Source organism: Oncorhynchus nerka, linkage group LG28 (genome assembly GCF_034236695.1).
Source record: "Oncorhynchus nerka isolate Pitt River linkage group LG28, Oner_Uvic_2.0, whole genome shotgun sequence".
NCBI classification, from domain to species: Eukaryota; Metazoa; Chordata; class Actinopteri; order Salmoniformes; family Salmonidae; genus Oncorhynchus; species Oncorhynchus nerka.
The window spans coordinates 44,230,694-44,255,704 of NC_088423.1; the positions used below are offsets into that span (position 1 = coordinate 44,230,694).

Sequence of the window (25,011 nt, forward strand, 5' to 3'; positions counted from 1 at the left end):
ATCATCCAATAATCGAGCTTGCAAGACAACACTCTATTAACGCAGAGTTAACGTTGGGGGGACCCCCGTCTCCGTGTGTGTGTGGTAGCCAGTGACATCTCATTCGCCGCAAAGCCCAAGAGTCCACAAAGCACAGGGCTCTCGGACAGTGTGTGCGGAGTAGAAACATTACGCTGCACAGCTCATCTCGTCAAGCCACTGAGAAGCTCATCTGGGTTCGGGATGGAAATGCAGGGCCCTCAGACAGATTGCTTCTGTCAGCCTTGTGCCTTATAAGCATTGGTCTCTCTGTGTTTATGGTTATTTTCATGGAGCTTTGGTTAGTTTAACAAGCTTTGTTTAGCAGTTGTCAACTTCTACACCAGCTGTTTTGATTTTACTGTCTGCAAGCCTTTGGGGGATTTAATTGAATTTCATCTAAGATGACAAACAATTTTCCGTTCTTTGTCCCTGCTTGGATATTGACATGCATGTGGTTACACAATACAGATTTTATTTTCAGTGTGGCGTTAATGACATTGAGTATCCATGTTAGTCTAAACTGTGATATTCAAGTACTGCCCTTTGGTATCATACAGTTTGCAAGGGCTTTACGCCTTCTGTGCTCTTAATGGCCATGTACTCTTATAATCGCCACCGCGCACAGCCAGAAGAGGACTTGGCCACCCCTTAGAGCCTGGTTTCTTCCTGGGTTCAAGTCTTTCTAGGGAGTTTTTCCTGGCCTCTGTGCTTCTGCATTGCTTACTCTGGGGTTTTAGGATCAGTTTCTTTATAAGCACTTTGTGACGACTGCTGATGTAAAAAGGGTTTTATAACTGCATTTCATTTGATTGATTGCTCTAGCTCTACATATAAAAGTGACTCAACTTCAAATATCCGCTGCAACCGGAAACTGCTTTGTTGGTGTGGATAACAGGTTTCCTGTTGACTCACGGTGGCTGATGAATGAATGACCTTGAATTGACGGTTGAGTTTGAGAAGGCACAGGAACTCAACGTAGAGGGAGGAGAGGACAGGGCAATGTATCACATAGCTACATTAATGAATGTATAAGTCTGATAATTGACACCCCCCCCCCCCCTTTTTTTTTTATAGACTACCCCAGTTTAAAGAGGAGGCCAAATGTTTTGTGGGCGCCAACATGAAGAAGGTAAAATCAAATTAGGCTTAATGTTGAATGTGCCAGTACTGTCTGGCTATGACTGATTTTCTTGCATCACCCCCTCCCCTTTTCTCCTCCTGGTTCCTGTCATCCCCATGGTGCTGTGAATAATCATTGTACTCTACAGGGATGTCCACCGCAACAACACCTCTTTTGCTAGGACTTTGCTCCCCCACGGCCGAAAAGAAAACTGTCAAAACAATCATAATAATATCTTGTCTTGACGTGTAGAATTGCAACTGCATACCCAATATGCCTTTCCCTCCCTCTGCTTCCACCCATCGTGTTGGCGTGCTTTTCCCAATATCACCGCCATCTCATTAAATGCTGCATTTTGTATTTTATTTGAGTTCCTCTTTACAAAATGCATATTTGCCTGTGTTCCCTCCCACAGATCCCATCCTGTATCCTGAACACACAGGATCTTATTTGTACAGAGCCGCCTAAAAACACCAATCAGAGGGGCTTAGAGAGGGTACTTGTTAAAAACACCTTTCGATTGGCTCTCGACGAGTGCATTGAAATAGGCCAGAGTAGCATGGCTATCTGGAGTGAATGCATTTTAGGGATATTTTAGCATTTTCTTGTAACCTGGGTTTAAAGGAATTTCATATTTCTACAACATAAATTTCACATAAATTATTAACAACTTAAGAAGACATTTCATTATTTTGTGGTTAGATTATTTATTTTTATCCCACTAAACTCAATTCGATTTAATTTAAATGAAAATAAATACAGGTTAATGGTTTCAGGCTGTACGACAAATTACGTTATTTCAGACTGTTCATGTATTCATACCCATTTCTATATACAGTGCATTTGGAAAGAATTCAGACCCCTTCTCTCTGTCCACATTTTGTTACGTTGCAGCCTTATTGTAAAATCTGTTAAATGCATTTTTCTTTTCCTCATCAATCTACACATAATATCCCATAATGACAAAGCGAAAACAGGTTTTTAGAAATGTTAGCAAATTTATTAAAAATAAGAAACAGATACCGTATAAGTATTCAAACCCTTTGCTATGAAACTCCAAATTGAGCTCAGGCGCATCCTGTTTCCATTGATCATCCCTGAGATGTTTCTACAACTTGATTGGAGTTCGCTGCAAATGGAAACTGCTTTGGTAAATTCAATTGATTGGACATAATTTGGAAAGACACATGTCTATATAAGATCCCACAGTTGACAGTGCATGTCAGAGCAAAAACCAAGCCATGATGTCGAAGGAAGTGTCCGTAGGGCTCCGAGACAGGAGATGGTGTCCAGAAGGACAACAGTCTCCACAGCACTCCAACAATCAGGCCTTTGTGGTGGTCAGACAGAAGCCACTTAGTAATAGGCACATGACAGCCCGCTTGGAGTTTGCCAAAGGACTCTGACCATGAGAAACAAAATTATCAGGTCTGATGAAACCAAGATCAAACTATTTGTCCTGAATGCCAGGCGTCACGTCTGGAGGAAACATGGCACCATCCCTGAGTTGAAGCATGGGGGTGGCAGCATCATGCTGTAGGGATGTTTTTCAGTGGCAGGGACTGGCAGACTAGTCAGGATGAAGGGAGCAAAGTACAGAGAGATCATTGATGAAAACCTGCTCCAGAGCGCTCAGCACCTCAGACTGGGGCGAAGGTTTACCTTCCAAATGGACAATGACCCGAAGCACATAGCCAAGGCAACGCAGGACTGACTTCGGGATGTCTTTGAAAATCCTTGAGTGGTCCAGCCAGCCCGGACTTGAACCTGATTTTTGAACATCTCTGTAGAGACCTGAAAATAGCTGTGCAGCGATGCTCCCCATCCAACCTGACAGAGCTTGAGAGGATCTGCAGAGAAGAATGGGAGAAACTCCCCAAATACAGATGTGGCAAGCTTGTAGCGTCATACCCGAGGAGACTCAAGGCTGTAATCGCTGCCAAAGGTGCTTCAACAAAGTACTGATTAAAGGGTCTGAATACTTATGTAAATGTGATATCTAAGTTTTTTAAATGTTTAATAACTTTTCCAAAAATTATTAAAACCAGATTTTGCTTTGTCGTTATGGGGTATTGTGTGTAGATTGATGGGGGGAAGAAAACAATTGAATCAATTTTAGAATTAGGCTGTTATGTAACAATGTGGGAAAAAGTTGAGGGGTCTGAATACTTTCCGAATGCACTGTATGCATCGTGTGGTTTGGATTGGACATTTCCCTGGCATTTCTGATTTAGCTTCATACCACAAACAGTAGAGAAGAACACAAGTGACACTTTTATTTCACAGTCATACCCCATCAAACCTAGACTCATGTGTACAAATACAAATGTTGATGGGCACCAGAAATGTCAGCTTGGGGTCTCCCGAGTGGCGCAGCGGTCTAAGGCACTGCATCACAGTGCTAGAGGCGTCACTACAGAGCCGGGTTCAATCCCGGGCTGTATCACCACCGGCCGTGATCGGGAGTCCAATAGGGCAGCGCAGAATTGGTTCAGCATCGTCAGGGTTAGGGGAGGGCTTGGCCAGGGGGCTTTACTTGGCTCATTGCGCTCTAGCAACTCCTTGTGGTGGGCTGGGCACCTGCAGGCTGACTCCGGTCGTCAGTTGAACAGTGTTTCCTCCGACACATTGGTGCAACCTGCTTCCGGTTAAGCGGCCGGTGTTAAGAAGCGCGGTTTGGCGAGTCGTGTTTTTCCAAGGATGCATGACTCGACCTTCGCCTCCCGTGCCTGTTGGGGAGTTGCAGCGATAAGACAAGATAGAAATTGGGGAGAAAAAGGGTGTCAAAAAAATGTCCGCTTGAGCAGTTACAATGTGAAGTTTGCCGTTCTGTCTGATTGCCTGCCCTTCACTGTGCTGTCTGGTTTGGCCTGCTCATTTGTGAATGTCTCCGTATGGATCCTGCCTGTGTCGACCCCCCCCCCGTAACCCGCTACCCTCTTCCCCAAACAAGCCCATCCCGGTGGGGTTTGCATGGTACTCTGTTTGAACCCCCCCTACACCCCATGCATCACTGAGTGAGTTCCTTGTCTGTGTGCTGCTGCTGACATGTCGTCCATCACTAATCATGGGCACCTGCCCCCTTCTCTCCTGAGGCTTACAATATGTTGTGGAAAAACAAACGAGTGCAGGTAAGGAGATGACTGGTGACTCAGTTGGAGAATGACCATCCCTCATCTTCCCACTTCTAAAGATTCATACACAATGCTAAGGGGCAATTTATTTTAAACCAAAATACAATTTGCATATGTATTGATGTAGTTAGATTCATTATAAAGTGTTGGAGTACACTAACAACCATGCCATGACCCTTTTCATTGTGGCTGCTTGAATTTGTTTCTTGTGTTTAATCCTGTGGGACTTTTTTTTTAAAATGTTCTTATTCCACCTTCGTACAGATATTGTATCTTGCCATTGGGGTGACTGCTATGCAATCTCATCTGTTAGTAAACAGTGTTGTTTTTTCAGACGTCTGTGTATGACTTTCTGTTTTAAGAATGTTATACTGGGGCACTGTCCAAATACTGTATGGAAAAGGATCATATTACCTTTAAAAGATTTAACCTGATACCATCATCTGTACAATATATGATGATATTACAACACCCTCTAGCCAAGAGCACAGCCAGTGGTTTTGTGTACTTGTGTACTGACTGTGTGTGTTCTACCGGTTTTAGCTGAAGATGCGTGCTGGTGGGATGAGTGAGTCGTCAAAGTGGAAGAAGCAGAAGCGCTCGCCCCACCCCCCCCGCCACATGGTGCGAAGTGCCTCGGGTGGATTGGAGCAGGCCCCTACCACCACCCTCAGCAACAACAACCTCTCTGGTGAGACTCAATCTTGTAAACTCAGCAAAAAAAGAAATGTCCTCTCACTGTCAACTGCGTTTGCGTTTTGTGTAAATGTTTTTATGAACATAACAAGATTCAACAACTGAGACATAAACTGAACAAGTTCCACAGACATGTGACTAACAGAAATTGAATAATGTGTCGCTGAACAAAGGGGGGGTCGAAATCAAAAGTAACAGTCAGTATCTGGTGTGGCCACCAGCTGCATTATGTACTGCAGTGAAACTTCCGGGTTGAAGCGAGCGGTCGCATCTGCACTCGGTCCGCAGGTAGTATTACATTTCATTATAGTACAACGGTTTGATTTGTCTAATCTTAGCAATTTTTCTTGTTAGCTAGCTATATAGCCGTCTTTGTATCATAGATAATTGCGTAATTATCGTATTTCGTCGTCCTAACGCAGTCTACACCGCCCTGCAGCTAGCTAGCTAGCTAACGTCTACCGTTAGCTAGTCCACCGTCTACCGATTAGCAGCTCAACTTACACTCAACTGAACGACTTGATTAGTGTAGTGTTAGCTAGCTACATAGTTGTCTTTGCTGTCTTCGTATCCAAGATAATTGTGTAGTTTAGAGTGTGTAGTTTTAGAGTGATTATCTTAATTTACCGAGGTTAGCTAGCCAGCTATTCGTCGTCCTTAACGTAACAGAACTTCCGCACTCAACAATCTGGGTAGTATTAACGTCATTTAGCAGACGCTCTTATCCAGCTCCACAGGTAGTATCATCATTTTTAAGGGGGAGGGGGTGAGAGGGATAGTATCACATTTTTCATTTCATTACAGTACAACGGCTTGATTTGTTTGATCGTAGCTAGCTACATAGCTAGCTACATAGCCGTCTTTGTATCAAAGATAATTGTGTAGTCTTGAGCGATTTCCTAGGTTAGCTAGCCAGCTATTGTCGTTCTTTAACGCAACGTAACGTAAATCAACACTGCTAGCTAGCCAGCTAGCCCCGAATAGCAGCACAGTAGCACAGTAGAAACCATTACACTCAACGGAACGACTTGATTAGTGTAGTGTCAACAACGCAGACACTGCCAGCTAGCCTACATAGTCAACAACGCAGCCTCTGCCAGCTAGCCTACTTCAGCAGTACTGTATCATTTTAATCATTTTAGTCAATAAGATTCTTGCTACGTAAGCTTAACTTTCTGAACACTCGAGACGTGTAGTCCACTTGTCATTCCAATCTCCTTTGCATTAGCGTAGCCTCTTGTGTAGCCTGTCAACTATGTGTCTGTCTATCCCTGTTCTCTCCTCTCTGAACAGACCATACAAACGCTCCACACCGCGTGGCCGCGGCCACCCTAATCTGGTGGTCCCAGCGCGCACGACCCACGTGGAGTTCCAGGTCTCCGGTAGCCTCTGGAACTGCCGATCTGCGGCCAACAAGGCAGAGTTCATCTCAGCCTATGCTTCCCTCCAGTCCCTCGACTTCTTGGCACTGACGGAAACATGGATCACCACAGACAACACTGCTACTCCTACTGCTCTCTCTCGTCTGCCCACGTGTTCTCGCACACCCCGAGAGCTTCTGGTCAGCGGGTGGTGGCACCGGGATCCTCATCTCTCCCAAGTGGTCATTCTCTCTTTCTCCCCTTACCCATCTGTCTATCGCCTCCTTTGAATTCCATGCTGTCACAGTTACCAGCCCTTTCAAGCTTAACATCCTTATCATTTATTGCCCTCCAGGTTCCTCGGAGAGTTCATCAATGAGCTTGATGCCTTGATAAGCTCCTTTCCTGAGGACGGCTCACCTCTCACAGTTCTGGGCGACTTTAACCTCCCCACGTCTACCTTTGACTCATTCCTCTCTGCCTCCTTCTTTCCACTCCTCTCCTCTTTTGACCTCACCCTCTCACCTTCCCCCTACTCACAAGGCAGGAAATACGCTCGACCTCATCTTTACTAGATGCTGTTCTTCCACTAACCTCATTGCAACTCCCCTCCAAGTCTCCGACCACTACCTTGTATCCTTCTCCCTCTCGCTCTCATCCAACACTTCCCACACTGCCCCTACTCGGATGGTATCGCGCCGTCCCAACCTTCGCTCTCTCTCCCCCGCTACTCTCTCCTCTTCCATCCTATCATCTCTTCCCTCTGCTCAAACCTTCTCCAACCTATCTCCTGATTCTGCCTCCTCAACCCTCCTCTCTCCCTTTCTGCATCCTTTGACTCTCTATGTCCCCTATCCTCCAGGCCGGCTCGGTCCTCCCTCCCGCTCCGTGGCTCAACGACTCATTGCGAGCTCACAGAACAGGGCTCCGGGCAGCCGAGCGGAAATGGAGGAAAACTCGCCTCCCTGCGGACCTGACATCCTTTCACTCCCTCCTCTCTACATTTTCCTCTTCTCTTTCTGCTGCTAAAGCCACTTTCTACCACTCTAAATTCCAAGCATCTGCCTCTAACCCTAGGAAGCTCTTTGCAACCTTCTCCTCCCTCCTGAATCCTCCTCCCCTCCCCCTCCTCCCTCTCTGCAGATGACTTCGTCAACCATTTTGAAAAGAAGGTCGACGACATCCGATCCTCGTTTGCTAAGTCAAACGACACCGCTGGTTCTGCTCACACTGCCCTACCCTGTGCTCTGACCTCTTTCTCCCCCTCTCTCCAGATGAAATCTCGCGTCTTGTGACGGCCGGCCGCCCAACAACCTGCCCGCTTGACCCTATCCCCTCCTCTCTTCTCCAGACCATTTCCGGAGACCTTCTCCCTTACCTCACCTCGCTCATCAACTCATCCCTGACCGCTGGCTACGTCCCTTCCGTCTTCAAGAGAGCGAGAGTTGCACCCCTTCTGAAAAAACCTACACTCGATCCCTCCGATGTCAACAACTACAGACCAGTATCCCTTCTTTCTTTTCTCTCCAAAACTCTTGAACGTGCCGTCCTTGGCCAGCTCTCCCGCTATCTCTCTCAGAATGACCTTCTTGATCCAAATCAGTCAGGTTTCAAGACTAGTCATTCAACTGAGACTGCTCTTCTCTGTATCACGGAGGCCCTCCGCACTGCTAAAGCTAACTCTCTCTCCTCTGCTCTCATCCTTCTAGACCTATCAGCTGCCTTCGATACTGTGAACCATCAGATCCTCCTCTCCACCCTCTCCGAGTTGGGCATCTCCGGCGCGGCCCACGCTTGGATTGCGTCCTACCTGACAGGTCGCTCCTACCAGGTGGCGTGGCGAGAATCCGTCTCCACACCACGTGCTCTAACCACTGGTGTCCCCCAGGGCTCTGTTCTAGGCCCTCTCCTATTCTCGCTATACACCAAGTCACTTGGCTCTGTCATAACCTCACATGGTCTCTCCTATCATTGCTATGCAGACGACACACAATTAATCTTCTCCTTTCCCCCTTCTGATGACCAGGTGGCGAATCGCATCTCTGCATGTCTGGCAGACATATCAGTGTGGATGACGGATCACCACCTCAAGCTGAACCTCGGCAAGACGGAGCTGCTCTTCCTCCCGGGAAGGACTGCCCGTTCCATGATCTCGCCATCACGGTTGACAACTCCATTGTGTCCTCCTCCCAGAGCGCTAAGAACCTTGGCGTGATCCTGGACAACACCCTGTCGTTCTCAACTAACATCAAGGCGGTGGCCCGTTCCTGTAGGTTCATGCTCTACAACATCCGCAGAGTACGACCCTGCCTCACACAGGAAGCGGCGCAGGTCCTAATCCAGGCACTCGTCATCTCCCGTCTGGATTACTGCAACTCGCTGTTGGCTGGGCTCCCTGCCTGTGCCATTAAACCCCTACAACTCATCCAGAACGCCGCAGCCCGTCTGGTGTTCAACCTTCCCAAGTTCTCTCACGTCACCCCGCTCCTCCGCTCTCTCCACTGGCTTCCAGTTGAAGCTCGCATCCGCTACAAGACCATGGTGCTTGCCTACGGAGCTGTGAGGGGAACGGCACCTCAGTACCTCCAGGCTCTGATCAGGCCCTACACCCAAACAAGGGCACTGCGTTCATCCACCTCTGGCCTGCTCGCCTCCCTACCACTGAGGAAGTACAGTTCCCGCTCAGCCCAGTCAAAACTGTTCGCTGCTCTGGCCCCCCAATGGTGGAACAAACTCCCTCACGACGCCAGGACAGCGGAGTCAATCACCACCTTCCGGAGACACCTGAAACCCCACCACTTTAAGGAATACCTAGGATAGGATAAAGTAATCCCTCTCACCCCCCTTAAAAGATTTAGATGCACTACTGTTCCACTGGATGTCATAAGGTGAATGCACCAATTTGTAAGTCGCTCTGGATAAGAGCGTCTGCTAAATGACTTAAATGTAATGTAATCTCCTCCTCATCGACTGCACCAGATTTGCCAGTTCTTGCTGTGAGATGTTACCCCACTCTTCCACCAAGGCACCTGCAAGTTCCTGGACATTTTTGGGGGGAATGGCCCTAGCCCTCACCCTCTGATCCAACAGGTCCCAGACTTGCTCAATGGGATTGAGATCTGGGCTCTTCGCTGGCCATGGCAGAACAGTGACATTCCTGTTTTGCAGGAAATCACGCACAGAACGAGCAGTATGGCTGGTGGCATTGTCATACTGAAGGGTCATGTCAGGATGAGACTGCAGGAAGGGTTCCACATGTGGGAGGAGGATGTCTTCCCTGTAACGCACAGCGTTGAGATTGCATGCGATGACAACAAGCTCAGGCCGTTGATGCTGTGACACACCGCCCCAGACCATGACGGACCCTCCACCTCCAAATCGATCCCACTCCAGAGTACAGGCCTCGGTGTAACGCTCATTCCTTCAATGATAAACGCGAATCTCACCATCACCCATGGTGAGACAAAACCACGACTCGTCAGTGAAGAGCACTTTTTGCCAGTCCTGTCTGGTCCAGCGACGGTGGGTTTGTGCCCATAGGCGCCGATGATATCTGGTGAGGACCTGCCTTACAACAGGCCTACAAGCCCTCAGTCCAGCCTCTCTCAGCCTCTTGCGGACAGTCTGAGTACTGATGGAGGGATTGTGCTTTCCTGGTGTAACTCGGCAGTTGTTGTTGCCATCCTGTACCTGTCCCGCAGGTGTGATGTACGGAGGTATTGATCCTTTGCAGGTGTTGTTACACGTGGTCTGCCACTGCGAGGACGATCAGCTGTCCGTCCTGTCTCCCTGTAGCGCTGTCTTAGGCGTCTCACAGTACGGACATTGCAATGTTTTGTCCACATCTGCAGTCCTCATGCCTCCTTGCAGCTTGCCTAAGACATGTTCACGCAGATGAGCAGGGACCCTTTCTTTTGGTGTTTTTCAGAGTCAGTAGAAAGGCCTCTTTAGTGTCCTAAGTTTTCATAATTGTGACCTTAATTGCCTACCTTCTGTAAGCTGTTAGTGTCTTAATGACCTTTCCACAGGTGCATGTTCATTACTTGTTTATGGTTAATTTAACAAGCATAGGGAAAAAGTGTTTAAACCCTTTACAATGAAGATCTGTGAAGTTATTTAGATTCTTACGAATTATCTGTGAAAGGCTGGGCCCTGAAAAGGGGACTTTTTTTGTTGAGTTTATGAACATTTTCTTTTCACACATTCTATTGTTTTTTCAGACCGTGTTAGAAACAAGATCGGTGGGATAGACATAGAAGGTAACTAAGGAAGGGCACAGACATTCGGCCGATACTCGAACCCCTAAGTCGACCGCGTTGTAATAACCGGAAGACAGACAATTGATCAAACATTATCAATGCATGCCCCGCCCGCCACACATCAATAACAAATGCCTCTTCGGTAAAGAACAGCTTAGAAAATCATATTTGGTCAAAGGGGGCTTCATTGTATGTCTCTATTAAACTTAAACCTCATAGATATATTAACATTTATACTGTCATGCATTTTAAAGCAGGGAGATGACTAGCATGGATAAGTCTAGACGATCTTCAACAAAAAATGCTTATGTAGCTAACACAGGTCTGTGTGTTTCTACCAGGTGGTGTCCCATTCATTGAGCAGGATAGTTTGTCTGTCTCAGACAGCGTGGCCTCCTCCATGTCCATCCCCACAGACAGTGGCCTGGACACCTGCTCCAAGGCCACCTCCAGAGAGGACCTGACAGACCTGGACCAGAGCAGCTCTGCCGCCACCACCCCTTCCACAGAGCCTGGACACCTGTACAGTCAGGTGGGGGGGACACTGGAATCAGCTATGTTATGTCACTTTTTGCATATTCCTAGTCTTCGTTCGTGCTCATTAATGTTCATACGCTGATGTTTCTGTTTCCCCTGCCAGTCTGAGGGTAGGCAGGTGGAGCATGCCCAGTCAGCCTCGGTGGAGTCCATCCCCGAGGTCCTGGAGGACGGAGAATCTGTGACGGAGCATTCGGACTCAGCCTCATTACATGACATGGACTATGTCAACCCCCGAGGAGTCCGCTTCACACCACAGCAAACACAGAGAGACGGTGAGGATGGTGAGCCATCCCACCACCGCCAGCATTGTTTGGATTTCACCCTGTGTCTCCTTATGTCTCTCCTCATGTCTCATCACGTCTCAACCCATGTCTCACAACTTGTCTCTGCATGTCTCCTTTTATATCCCGTGTCTCACCCCAACCTGGCGTCTCACCCAAGTGATGGCTTTGAATTCTCTCCAAACTGTCATGTTGTAATTTCCTAACCTCCCAGGTGCGGCTCTCATCCCCTACTCCCTGCCCTGTCTGCGGGAGCTCTTCCGCTTCCTCATCTCACTGACCAACCCCCATGACCGCCACAACACGGACGCCATGATGCACATGGGCCTGCAGTTGCTGACCGTGGCTCTGGAGGCGGCTCACATCGCCCCCTACCAGTCACTGCTGGGCCTGGTCAAAGACGAGCTCTGCAGACACCTCTTCCAGGTACTGTACACCACAGGTTTGTTCAGGAGGGGAACCTTCTATTGCGTCTGTTCAACACAATACAAGGTAACGACCATGTTGTTTACTTCTATTTCAGTTGCTAAGTGTGGACCGTATGAACCTGTATGCCGCCTCCATCCGAGCGTGCTTCTTGCTCTTTGAGAGCATGCGAGGACATTTGAAGTTTCAGCTCGAGGTACTTGGGAGTGTTCTTCTTCTTTGCATTTGATATTGTCACAAGTGTTCACACACTAATGACTAGTTTGACACAACCACACACAAGCTGAGTCATGTTAAAAACCAGCAGCTGAACAGAGTGACCAACTTAACCACCTTCTCACATTCTGCAGATGTATCTGAAGAAGCTGATGGACATCATCACGTCAGAGAACATGAAGATGCCCTATGAGATGAAGGAGATGGCCCTGGAGGCCCTGGTGCAGCTTTCGAGGATCCCCAGCTTCGTCACCGAGCTCTACATCAATCATGACTGTGACTTCTACTGCTCAAACCTGTTTGAAGACCTCACCAAGCTGCTCTCCAAGGTGGGAACTGATCATGCCTGTTCTCTGGCCACTCACACTCACTTGATGATCACTCCGGAGAGCTTAGGGTTTTGTTTACTTTCTAAAATCTGCATTAGGAGAGTGTCCACTGTCCCGTCCCGTTCAGTCAAGGCTTAATACTTCATTTGTTTCCTTTTGATGCGCACTGTCACGCTCCATGCTTTTCATTTTCAGGGGAACATTGTTCTCTTTTGTTGATCTATGGTGTGTTTGTGTCATGTTGTCTTGCAGAATGCCTTCCCTGTGTCCGGACAGCTCTACACAACCCACCTCCTCTCACTAGAGGCCCTACTCACTGTGATTGACAGCACTGAGGCCCACTGCCAGGCCAAGGTGCTCAACAGCACCACTCAGCAGGACCACTCAGCAGAAATGGTGTTGGCAGAAGGGGAGTGCTCAACCAACGACCATACAGACACAACCACGGGTACGCCGATTGCTCTCATACACTTGGTATACTTTCTGCTTTGATGGTCTTATACTATAATGGTCTTTGTCCATCATTTACATTGACAATGGTTGTATCAGATGTGTATAGAGGGTTATTCATGAATGTTTTTCTGATGTGGTTGTAGAAGCGAGCAGGCAGGTGAACAGTGTCAACGGTCAGAATGTTCCAGAGGCTGACAGTGTGCCCCTACCACCTACCAGCGGGCACCTGATGGCAGAGAAGATGAGACTGGGCAGACAAGACCAGGAGGAGACAGAACCAGGTAAGTTTGATTTTACTAACCAGTGGCCAGGTCTCCTCAAGCACTGGGTTAGCATTCAGGTTCATAGACATGAATGAAATTGATTTAAGAGTGAAAATTCTATTTTTATTTTAGCTGAGAAGAAAGAACCAAAAAAGCCACAACGCTTCTCGTCTTGTTTACCTGATTCTCAAGAGCTGTTGGACATCAGAAATAAAAAGAAGGTATGTTTTATGATTTTGTTGGGCATCTGTTTTAAATTACTTATGCGTGGCCGTTAATGATGTTTCCACACGTCTTGTAACTCAGACTTTGACATAAACCATGCATTGACAACAATGGCGTTTGAGTCTGCTTGTGGATGTCAAGTTGTGATCTGACCCGCTTTGTGTCGCTAAGATAAAGTGATCATATTTATATTGTACGATTCCAGCTGCTGAACAGTGGCACAGAGCAGTTCAACCAGAAGCCTAAGAAGGGCATCCAGTTCCTGCAGGAGAAGGGTCTCCTCAGCAGCCCCATGGACAACAACGAGGTGGCCCAGTGGCTCCGGGAGAACCCCCGCCTCGACAAGAAGCAGATTGGAGAGTTCATCAGTGACCGCAAATACATGGAGCTACTGGACAGCTTCGTCAAGTAGGAGCCCCAGTCTTCTTATTATTACCGGGCAGCATGATGTACAACCAGTTGGATCTGCTCCTTCATTGAATTGCACTGAAGCTTGGCTCGGGTTACTAGTGCAGCAATGAATAGTGAAGCAGTGACGTTTTATTTAGTTGAACCCTATAAATGGTCTTTAATCGCTAACAATTATAAAATGCAGTACACAAATGGATATGTATAGCTGAGTAAAAAGAAACTGAAGAATATACTTCAGAATATCCATATTAGTGAATTATACTCATTCTCACGTGCAGCACGTTCACCTTCCGAGGGCTGCGTATTGACGAGGCGCTGCGTCTGTATCTGGAGGCCTTCAGACTGCCAGGAGAGGCTCCGGTCATCCATAGACTTTTGGAAACCTTCACAGACACCTGGCATGTAAGTCAGCTGCCTTACCCCCCTTGGAAGACTCTCTCTTTTTCCTCACACACATGCACAGGGAGGGACACACTTCTTCCATTACCGCAAGGCAATCGTTGCCACCAACTGTCCCTATCATCATGTAATTACGTCCAGTGGAACTGTGATCCTGATCTGAATCAAGGACAGGGACATTAGTCACTCAGGTAATTGGGGGAACAGGATAAAGTTGCAACTGCAAGGCTGACATAACAGAGCCGGCCTGTCTATCAAGGGCAGGGGGACAAAACTGCTGGCTGCTCCTTAAATAACCGGAGAGGGTCGTCCTCGTGACCTGGAAAATATTTTATTGTAATGTCTTTTCATAGTCTCCCTGTCCATACACAATCGCCTTGAATGAGTTCACAGATATTCTTACTGCACACACACACACACACACACGTCTCTTTCCCACTATTGAGCAGTTGTGATTGCACTTTCAGCAGGACAAATATAAACTCAGCAAAAAAAGAAAAGTCCTCGCACCTTAACATGTGTAAATATTTGTATGAACATAAGATTCAACAACTGAGACATAAACTGAACAGGTTCCACAGACGGGTGACTAACCAAAATGGAATAATGTGTGCCTGAACAAAGGGGGCGTCAAAATCAAAAGTAACAGGTAGAGTACCACATGAAGGAGGAGGATGTCTTCCCTGTAACGCACAGCGTTGAGACTGCCTGCAATGACAACAAGCTCAGTCCGATGATGCTGTGACACACGGCCCCAGACCATGACGGACCCTCCACCTCAATCCTGCTCCAGAGTACAGGCCTCGGTGTAAATGCTCATTCCTTCGACGATAAATGTGAATCTGACCATCACCCCTGGTGAGACAAAACCGTGACTCGTCAGTGAAGCGCACTGTTTGCCAGTCCTGTCTGGTCCGGCGACTGTGGGTTTGTGCCCATAGGCGATGTTGTTGCCGGTGATATCTGGTGAGGACCTGCCTTACAACAGGCCTACAAGCCCTCAGTCCAGCCTCTTTCAGCATCTTGTGGACAGTCTGAGCACTGATGGAGGGATTGTGCTTTCCTGGTGTAAATCGGGCAGTTGTTGTTGCCATCCTGTACCTGTCCCGCAGGTGTGATGTACGGAGGTATTGATCCTTTGCAGGTGTTGTTACACGTGGTCTGCCACTGCGAGGACGATCCGCTGTCCGTCCTGTCTCCCTGTAGCGCTGTCTTAGGCATCTCACAGTACAGACATTGCAATGTATTGCCCTGGCCACATCTGCAGTCCTCATGCCTCCTTGCAGCATGCCTAAGACACGTTCATGCAGATGAGCAGGGACCCTGGGCATCTTTCTTTTGGTGTTTTTCAGAGTCAGTAGAAAGGCCTCTTTAGTGTCCTAAGTTTTCATAACTGTGACCTTAATTGCCTACCTTCTGTAAGCTGTTAGTGTCTTAACGACCGTTCCACAGGTGCATGTTCATTACTTGTTTATGGTTCATTGGACAAGCATGGGAAACAGTGTTTAGACCCTTCACAATGAAGATCTGTGAAGTTATTTGGATTTTTACGATTTATCTTTGAAAGACAGGGTCCTGAAAAAGGGACGTTTCTTTTTTTGCTGAGTTTAGATGTTTTGATATGCCCAAAGGTTGTTATATTGATGTGTGTATCTCGAACTCAGCTGTTAATGTGACAAATAAAATTTGATTTGATTTATACACATGCGCTGAATACAACAGGTACAAACTTACCGTAAAATGCTTACTTACAAGCCCTTAACCAACAATGCAGTTTTATCAAAAATGAGTTAAGAAAATATTTACTAAATAAACTTAAGTAAAATAAATTGTATTAAAAAAAAGTAACACAAAAATAACAATAATGAGGCTAAATACATGGTGTACCAGTACAGAGTCTGTGTGCGGGGTTACAGGTTAGTTGAGGTTATTGACGTAATATGTACTTGTAGGTAGGGGTAAAGACTAGACATGCATAATAAACAGAGCCGGCTGTCGAGGGCAGGGGGACACAACCAGCAGGGCCACTGACTGCTCCTTAAATAACCAGAGAGGTTGCCCTCGTGACCTGGAAAGTATTTCTATGGACAGAGGGTTATATTAGTGTGTCTTTCCCTGTGTGTGTAGAAAGTGAACGGCTCTCCCTTCATGACCAACGACGCAGGCTTCGCCCTGGCCTATGCTGTCATCATGCTCAACACGGACCAGCACAACAACAATGTGCGCAAGCAGAACATCCCCATGACTATTGAGGTAAACACACACACACTATTTATTTCCCATGAAAACTCGCTCACTATTTTTATATTTAAAATATATTTTATTGATATAAATAGACTAAGTTACTATTCCTACCAATTTAAGTTTTCTACTACTACAAAACAAAATCTTATCTGATCTTATTTTGTCTTAAATTGAAATGTTCAGAAATGCACCTATAACCCACATATGTTAGATATGATATGAATCACCTCTTATGAGCGCTTTGTGCCATGCAACGTTGGGTTTCACAAGAGGCCCCTTTTAGACACCCTACATTTAGTATGTTGTGCTGGTTCTTCCAGACCCTCTGATGGTCTGAAGAAAGCCGACCTCCAGTAACAGCTGTGCCCAGTGGTGGTCTATGGGATTAGGTCATCCTGCTTAGTCAGGGGTGGAAGAAGGGAGGAGGGAGAGAGGACGTGACTGGAGGGGTGGGAGAAGTGAGGGGGGTGGGCGAGGATAGGGGGAGGACGGGTGGAGGTGTCCTGGCTCCCTCTCTCTGTGTGAGTGACAGCACCTGAAGACTAAACACAAGTCCCATGGGCAGGGTTCTGAAGAGGCCTATGGTGGGCCATTCTCCCACACAAGACATACCCGATCCTCTGTTGCCATTTGGAATCGTGACCTTAGATAAGAAATTTTAGAGGGCAATGAAATTCCCACTGTTCAGTTTACTGACTCTCAGCACAGTATATAACAACACCGTTATTACGGATGAAAGTTCTTACGATGTGACCTCTCCAATTGTCATTGGCAATTGTCAAATGCCATGATACGATACTCTGTGAGGCTCATGGCATTAGTCAAAGATGCTATTGCTCTGAATTATACTCAGCTAGTGCATAGTGCAACATTGTAGCTCTTCAACAAATATGTCGGTGTGGAAACAGCTCTGCTGTCTCTGGCTGTCAGTCCCATGATTACTTGGCAGGCATCACGGCCAGCTGCTTTGTGTCTGTGGAGGCTATTGTTACCGTCGTCTGCTCCACGCCGACCCTGAGCCCTCACTTTGTTTATTTCTCTGTCTGTCCATCCCGCTGCAAAGCATCTCGAGTTTCCCCTCTGGTTTACCTGCCATTAGGCAAAGCACGCAGCCAACCAGGAGTCTTGATTCGATCAGTCAACACACGGTGGATGTGTTTATTTGCTGTGGCTCTTGGCCTCGATCCTGTTTGACTAACACCACACCTAACTGTATTAAGTGACACATACGTTGGTAAAGCTTGGACCCCTACCCCCTTAATTTTTGGATGCTCAATTAGCAAGAGCATTGCATGCCAAAGCATTGGATACCAGAGCCAGGCTAGCTGGCAGAGCTCCACAATGATTGGTGTGATGAGGGTGCCCTGATTCCCATATTATCAGTGTTAACTGTCTTTCTTTTTTCCCCCCTTTCATGTAGCAATTCAAGAAGAATCTGAAGGGTGTGAATGGAAATACAGACTTTGATCAGGATATGCTGGAGGACATCTACAATGCAATCAAGTAAGCCATAGTCTTATGTAGATCTTATATAGAAATGTTTGTGACATACACACACACACAAGATGAAGGAAATTAATCTTAATTTCAAGAGGATGTACTTATTTGTTTCAGCGTTGGCACTTTGTCTTTTTTTTCTTTCATGTCAAACGACCCACCCTAGATGATCGAAGTTGCCTTAGCAATCATGGTATTCTCTGTCGTGTAGGAATGAAGAGATAGTGATGCCAGACGAGCAGTCTGGCCTGGTGAAGGAGAACTATGTATGGAACGTGCTGCTCCACCGGGGGGCCACCTCCGAGGGGGTCTTCCTCCATGTGCCTGCCGGCAGCTACGACCACGACCTGTTCACCATGACCTGGGGGCCCACCATCGCAGCCCTCTCCTACGTCTTCGACAAGAGCCTGGACGACACAATCATCCAGAAGGCCATAGCTGGCTTTAGGTACACTAGGCCTGCTCAGATGTGACCGACCGGCTCGATTCGGTCTTATGTATCAACATTTTAAATTGTGTTTTTTTTTACAGTGAATAAAAGTAGAGACTCAGAGATAGAAAATGGTATGTCATACACTACAGTTGGGAAAGTAATTCTGCTTTGAAAGTTGATAAACTTGTAATCTCACTTTTGAGAAAATTACCCTTAAATGTTTTGTTACCTACTGGAAGAGCTCTTTGTCTACACCCATTCAGCTTCGTTCACCCCCTTTTAAGCTTTAGCCCCACCCATCTCTTTAAGGATTCACATGTGAGTCTATGTACTAAACAACCAAAGATTTATAGACTAAAGGCTGGTTTATACTACGTGTGTGTTCGTAAATTTAATCTGGAGTGCCAGAGTATGCTCTGGGCGTTCATAAACTCAGAGCGTTGCCAGATTGGCCATTTGTAAAAGAGCTTTCTGACCTGACAGCAGTCAAGCACTCAAGCTACAGTACCTGGTTTAATGTTGGCTATCTTGCTAGCTGCTTCCTGACACAAATGAGAGAAGAGCTCACTCTGACCATTTTACTTGCCCTAGCAGAGCTGGTTAGGCTGTTTTTATGTTATCCAGAGTAGAGGTCGACCGATTAATCAGAATGGCCGATTAATTAGGGATGATTTCAAGTTTTCATTACAATCGGAAATCTGTATTTTTGGATGCCGATTTTGCCTATTATTTATTTATTTATTTATTTATTTTTACAACTTTATTTAACGAGGCAAGTAAGTTAACACATTCTTATTTTCAATGACGGCCTAGGAACGGTGGGTTAACTGCCTTGTTCAGGGGCAGAACAACAGCTTTTTACCTTGTCAGTTTAGGAATTCAATCTTGCAACCTTACGGTTAACTAGTCCAACGCTCTAACCACCTGCCTCACGAGGAGCCTGCCTGTTACGCGAATGCAGGAAGAAGCCAAGGTAATTTGCAAGCTAGCATTAAACTTATAAAAAAACAATCAATCAATCATAATCACTAGTTATATAACTACACATGGTTGATGATATTACTAGTTTATCTAGCGTGCCCTGCGTTGCATATAATCGCGAAAAAGGACTCGTTGCTCCAACGTGTACCTAACCATAAACGTCAATGCCTTTCTTAAAATCAATACACAGAAGTATATATTTTTAAACCTGCATATTTAACTAAAAGAAAGGTTAGCAGGCAATATTAACCAGGTGAAATTATGTCACTTGCGTTCATTGCACACAGAGTCAGGGTATATGAAACAGTTTGGGCCGCCTGGCTCATTGCAAACTAATTTGCCAGAATTTTACGTAATTATGACATGACATTGAAGTTTGTGCAATGTAACAGCAATATTTAGACTTAGGGAAGCCATCCGTTAAATAAAATACAGAACGGTTCTGTATTTCAGTGAAAGAATAAACATTTTGTTTTCGAAATGATAGTTTCCGGATTCGACCATATTAATGACCGAAGGCTCGTATTTCTGTGTGTTATTATATTATAATTAAGTCTATGATTTGATAGAGCAGTCTGACTGAGCGATGGTAGGCACCAGCAGGCTCGTAAGCATTCATTCAAACAGCACTTTCGTGCATTTTGCCAGAAGCTCTACCATTGCGCTGTTTATGACTTCAAGCCTATCAACTCCCGCGATTAGGCTGGTGTAACCGATGTGAAATGGCTAGCTAGTTAGCGGGGTGCGCGTTAAAAGCGTTTCAAACGTCACTCGCTCTGAGACTTGGAGTAGTTGTTCCCCTTGCTCTGCATGGGTAACGCTGCTTTGAGGGTGGCTGTTGTCGATGTGTTCCTGGTTCGAGCCCAGGTAGCGGCGAGGAGAGGGATGGAAGCTATACTGTTACACTGACAAAACTAAAATGCCTATAAGAACATCCAATAGTCAAAGGTATATGAAATACAAATCGTATAGAGAGAAATAGTCCTATAATAACTACAACCTAAAACTTCTTACCTGGGAATATTGAAGACTCATGTTAAAAGGAACCACCAGCTTTCATATGTTCTCATGTTCTGAGCAAGGAACTTTTACTTTCTTCTCCAACACTTTGTTTTTGCATTATTTAAACCAAATTGAACATGTTTCATTATTTATTTCAGGCTAAATTGATTTTATTGATGTATTACATTAAGTTAAAATAAGTTTTCATTCACTATTGTTGTAATTGTCATTAATACAAATACATTTTAAAAATCGCCGATTAATTGGTATCGGCTTTTTTTGGTCCTCCAATAATCGATCGACCTCTAATCCAGAGTAGAGGTCGACCGAAAGTGATTTTTCAACGCCGATGCCGATTATTGGAGGACCAAGAAAAGCCGATACCGATTTAATCGGACGATTTTTATATATATGTGTGTGTGTGTCTGTATATATAATATATATGTGTGTGTGTGTCTATATTTGTAATAATGACAATTACAACAATACTGAATTAACACTTTTATTTTAACCTCTTGAATCTAGGGGGCACTATTTTCATATTTGGAAAAATAACGTCCCCAAAGTAAACGGCTATTTTGTCAGGACAAGATGCTAGAATATGCATATAATTGCATATAATTAGAACGCTCTGCGTTCCTATGCGTCCCTATTGAGCAGTGAATGAGATATCAACCAGATTCCTTTTTCTATGGCTTCCCTAATGTGTCTAGTGTCACAATACATAGTTTCAGGCTTTTATTTTGAAAAATGAGCCTGAACGTCAACATTGCGTCAGTGGTCAGCTGAAGTCTCTCAGAGTGTTCATTGTCAATTTCCGGTCAATTTCTCAGCCAAACGTGAAGGAGAAACGGAGCTATTTCACCTACAAAAATAATATTTTTGGAAAAAAGGAAAATTTGCTATCTAACTGGGAGTCTCGTGTGTGAAAACATCCGAAGCTCATCAAAGGTAAACGATTTAATTGGATTGCTTTTCTGATTTTCGTGACCAGGTTGCCTGCTGCTAGCTAGTCATAATGCTATGCTAGGCTATCGATAAACTTACACAAATGCTTGTCTTGCTTTGGCTGTAAAGCATATTTTCAAAATCTGAGACGACAGGGTGATTAACAAAAGGCTAAGCTGTGTTTCAATATATTTCACCTGTGATTTCATGAATAGGAATATTTTTCTAGTAATATTTATGTCCGTTGCGTTATGCTAATTTGTGTCCGTTGATGATTATGCTCCCGGACCCGGGATGGGTAGTATCAAGAGGTATTTTAACTTAATGTAATACGTAAATAAAATCAATTTAGTCTCAAATAAATAGCTAGCCTGTTCGCTAACTGTACACTTTAACTTGAAAGGAAAACAATTTTCTGACAAAATTAGAAACGTTTAATATCTGAAAATGTAGCTAGCTAGCTATCTTACCCGTATACATGGATGGACGCTTCTCCCTCTGTCACGGACGCAATGGCTGCCCTTAGTTTGAAGATGTAGCAGCCTTTTATGTGTTCCCTTTTCGACTCCGTCTGCATATTTGCAATCAAACGCCAACATTTTCTCCATCTCGTTAGCGATTTCCACTGATTTCAAAACTTTTCTGTGGCTAAACCAACTAGGCTCGTAATTTAACAATTTTATTCGTATTTACAGATGGCATACAAGTTTATTATTAACGCACATGAAAGTTCACATGTTCCAGATGGCATTTCTTCCAAAAAACGCATTTTGATGAAAAAAAAAGTTTATGTTCAAATGGCTCTCCTGTGAAGTAGTGACGCACAACATACAACTAGTTTCCTGAAACGAGTCACAGATGGTTCTGGGCCCAGCGATGTGGCTCTGAGGAGATGCTGAAGAAGGGTTCCTTTTGGAAAGCAACAAATGAGAGCGAGACTTGATGATCTGTTTCTCTCCTTTTAGGAAATGTGCCATGATATCAGCTCATTATGGATTCAGTGACGTTTTTGATAATTTGATCATCTCCCTCTGCAAGTTTACAACGCTCAGCAGTGAGGTAAGTGCTTAATTTCAAATGTGGGAACCCTTCGCATTTCAACTAGTGCACTAGAGTATTCTAACTTTTTCCACTGGATGGTTTCAATACAGTCGGTGGAGAACCTGCCCACAGTGTTTGGGAGTAACGGGAAGGCACAGATAGCGGCGAAAACGATGTTCCACCTGGCCCACCGGCACGGTGACATCCTGAGGGAGGGCTGGAAAAACATCATGGACTCCATGCTGCAGCTGTTCAGAGCCGAGCTGCTGCCCAAGGCCATGGTGGAGGTCAGAACTGCTTCTTTATTACTGACAATGGTCAGGGACAGGAGATTTACCTGACCTTGTTGTGATGTAACCAGAAAGGGTGAGCATTTTTTTTCCTGGTCAGGTTACATGGTCAGAAAAAACTAATGGCCTCAATCATGTTTATGAGTACCTTTTGGAACATTCAAACCTTCCATTCATTTTGCTGGATGAAATGGTTCTCTGTTTGAATTTGGAAGACTGCGGACTCTTCTGTAAGACATTATGAATGTTATACTGCCACCTACTGATATTAATCTAGACATGACTTCCTTCTTGAATGTCTGTGGCGTTTGTGTGCTTATGTCCATTCAGGTGGAGGATTTTGTGGAGCCAAATGGAACGATTTCCCTTCAAAGAGAAGAGACACCGTCAAATCGGTGAAAGTCACCTTAAAAATCATGTCACATCATATGTTTCCCTCAAATACCAGGCTGAGCTCTTTCACTTAAAAAAACCTAGAGCTTTTCTGACATTTAAATCCAGTTCCATGTTGTAAAATGGGTGGCTATCATTAAACATTACATGTGTTTTTAAAGTGTTTGACATCTCTATGTCTTTCTCCCTTTCTTCCAGGGGTGAGTCTGCAGTGCTGAGCTTTGTGAACTGGCTGACACTGAGTGGAGCGGAGCAGTCTGGTCAACGTGGGCCCTCTACTGAGAACCAGGAGGCCAAGCAGGCAGCCATGCTCTGTATCAAGGTACCAGAACTACAACACCCATCGCCCCTTAGCCCACTGCTTTCTCTCTATCACACTCATCCAAATTGCCTCTTTTGATAATTTCATATAGTGCATTTAATTGTTTTATTAACAAAAACATTTGGGGGGGTTGTCACTCCCCCTCCAGCAATGTGACCCAGAGAAGCTGATCACAGAGAGTAAATTCCTGCAGCTGGAGTCTCTACAGGAGCTGATGAAGGTAATCATAACATTACAGGCAAATATTGTCTATGCATTGTCTGAATATTAATTAATAAATGCAGGGAGTATAAAACGTACTAGTATTGTTTTCTAAGAGATGTTTCTTGTGGACAGGCCCTGATCTCAGTCACACCTGATGAGGAGACGTATGATGAGGAGGATGCTGCATTCTGCCTGGAGATGCTGCTACGCATAGTCATGGAGAACAGGTACAGCCAGAGGGAAGAAAGCGTAGAATGTTTGCTTTGAGTCAGGGCCAGTGTGTTTTGCCCCACGTCCATTAGGAATGACATCAGTCAAATCATCTGTTTCAACATCGGGCTTTGTTATGCTATCGACTCCTTATCGTGTGTGTGTGTGTTTAGGGACCGTGTGTCGTGTGTATGGCAGACGGTGCGAGATCACCTGTGCCACCTGTGTGTCCAGGCTACAGAGAGCTGCTTCCTGGTGGAGAGGGCCGTGGTGGGCCTCATCAGACTGGCCATCCGCCTGCTGCGCAGAGAGGACATCAGCTCCCAGGTACACGCACACGAAAGGGGAAACCAAACTATCTAGGAGTGCATCGTTGCATTAACGCAGAAATGATGCAGTGATAGCACTGAGTGATTGGATGATTGGACTGTTGATCCAATGAGTCTTACATCTGATGGGGACACACTTTAACCATTGCAATTGGTCTTATCTGGCCTAGTCTTAAAAGCTATTAAAAAGGAGGCTTCAATTTGTTGTATAACAAGTCACAAAGGATGCTTCCTGTGATAGTTGTTTGCTGGTGTCAGATGTTTCTCTCAATTGTTGTATTTGCTCGGGCATCAAGGCACACAATGAACTACCTTACAGTCTGTGTTGATCAGTGGGACAGTTTGATTATCCAGGTTTTAACTGGTCTAATCTTTTTTTCCAAGAGGGACCTGGTTTCTTGATGCCCTGGCCTGTAACCTCAATAGTGTTTATTATGTGACTGTCCTATTGACCTTGAACTGCTATATCATTACAGCTTCTCTTGATTGCTTGAACACTTTTATCAGTATTATTTTAAATTTAAAAAAAAAATGGAATGGGATCTACTTTATAACCTATGGAAAACCAAATAACTCACCGGAAAACACTTTCATGTCTAGTTATGGACTTATTATGCAAAGGTAGTTTACAGGTTGATGGTACAAATATAATATTATGCGAGTTATTGTTATTTAATGTGAAAAAAAGACAACACAATTCAAATACAAATTTTGTCACTTGCTTCGAAAACGACAGGTGTAGACTAACTGTGAAATTCTTACCTATGGGCCCTTCCCAACAATGCAGAAAACAATGAAATACCTAAATAATAATAGGGGGTGAGAAAAAAAATAGTAACACAAGGAGTAAATACACAATGAGCAATGATAGCATGGCTATATACAATACGAGTCAAATGTTTATAGACACCTACTCATTCAAGGGTTTTTGTTTATTTGTACTATTTTCTACGTTGTAGAATAATAGTGGAGATATCAAAACG

At 45.2% G+C, this 25,011-nt stretch overlaps 1 protein-coding gene across 5 annotated transcripts in view; it reads left to right on the forward strand.

Moving 5' to 3' along the window:
* Positions 1–25,011, forward strand: part of LOC115113263 (Golgi-specific brefeldin A-resistance guanine nucleotide exchange factor 1-like) — a 128,518-nt gene that overhangs the window by 87,785 nt on the left and 15,722 nt on the right. For 2 of the 5 annotated variants that reach the window (XM_029640734.2, XM_029640736.2), the window contains exons 8-30: positions 1,096–1,150; positions 4,819–4,966; positions 10,553–10,591; positions 10,933–11,123; positions 11,232–11,412; positions 11,627–11,838; positions 11,936–12,034; positions 12,189–12,383; positions 12,636–12,831; positions 12,980–13,117; positions 13,232–13,320; positions 13,530–13,732; positions 14,014–14,137; positions 16,262–16,387; positions 17,799–17,881; positions 18,087–18,323; positions 22,205–22,298; positions 22,391–22,567; positions 22,901–22,965; positions 23,162–23,285; positions 23,434–23,505; positions 23,622–23,716; positions 23,873–24,026. In XM_029640734.2, the coding sequence (XP_029496594.2) occupies positions 1,096–1,150; positions 4,819–4,966; positions 10,553–10,591; positions 10,933–11,123; positions 11,232–11,412; positions 11,627–11,838; positions 11,936–12,034; positions 12,189–12,383; positions 12,636–12,831; positions 12,980–13,117; positions 13,232–13,320; positions 13,530–13,732; positions 14,014–14,137; positions 16,262–16,387; positions 17,799–17,881; positions 18,087–18,323; positions 22,205–22,298; positions 22,391–22,567; positions 22,901–22,965; positions 23,162–23,285; positions 23,434–23,505; positions 23,622–23,716; positions 23,873–24,026 (3,097 nt within the window). The remainder of the gene's footprint in view (positions 1–1,095; positions 1,151–4,818; positions 4,967–10,552; positions 10,592–10,932; positions 11,124–11,231; positions 11,413–11,626; positions 11,839–11,935; positions 12,035–12,188; positions 12,384–12,635; positions 12,832–12,979; positions 13,118–13,231; positions 13,321–13,529; positions 13,733–14,013; positions 14,138–16,261; positions 16,388–17,798; positions 17,882–18,086; positions 18,324–22,204; positions 22,299–22,390; positions 22,568–22,900; positions 22,966–23,161; positions 23,286–23,433; positions 23,506–23,621; positions 23,717–23,872; positions 24,027–25,011) is intronic. The other 3 variants (XM_029640738.2, XM_029640739.2, XM_029640735.2) reach the window with 2 other exon arrangements.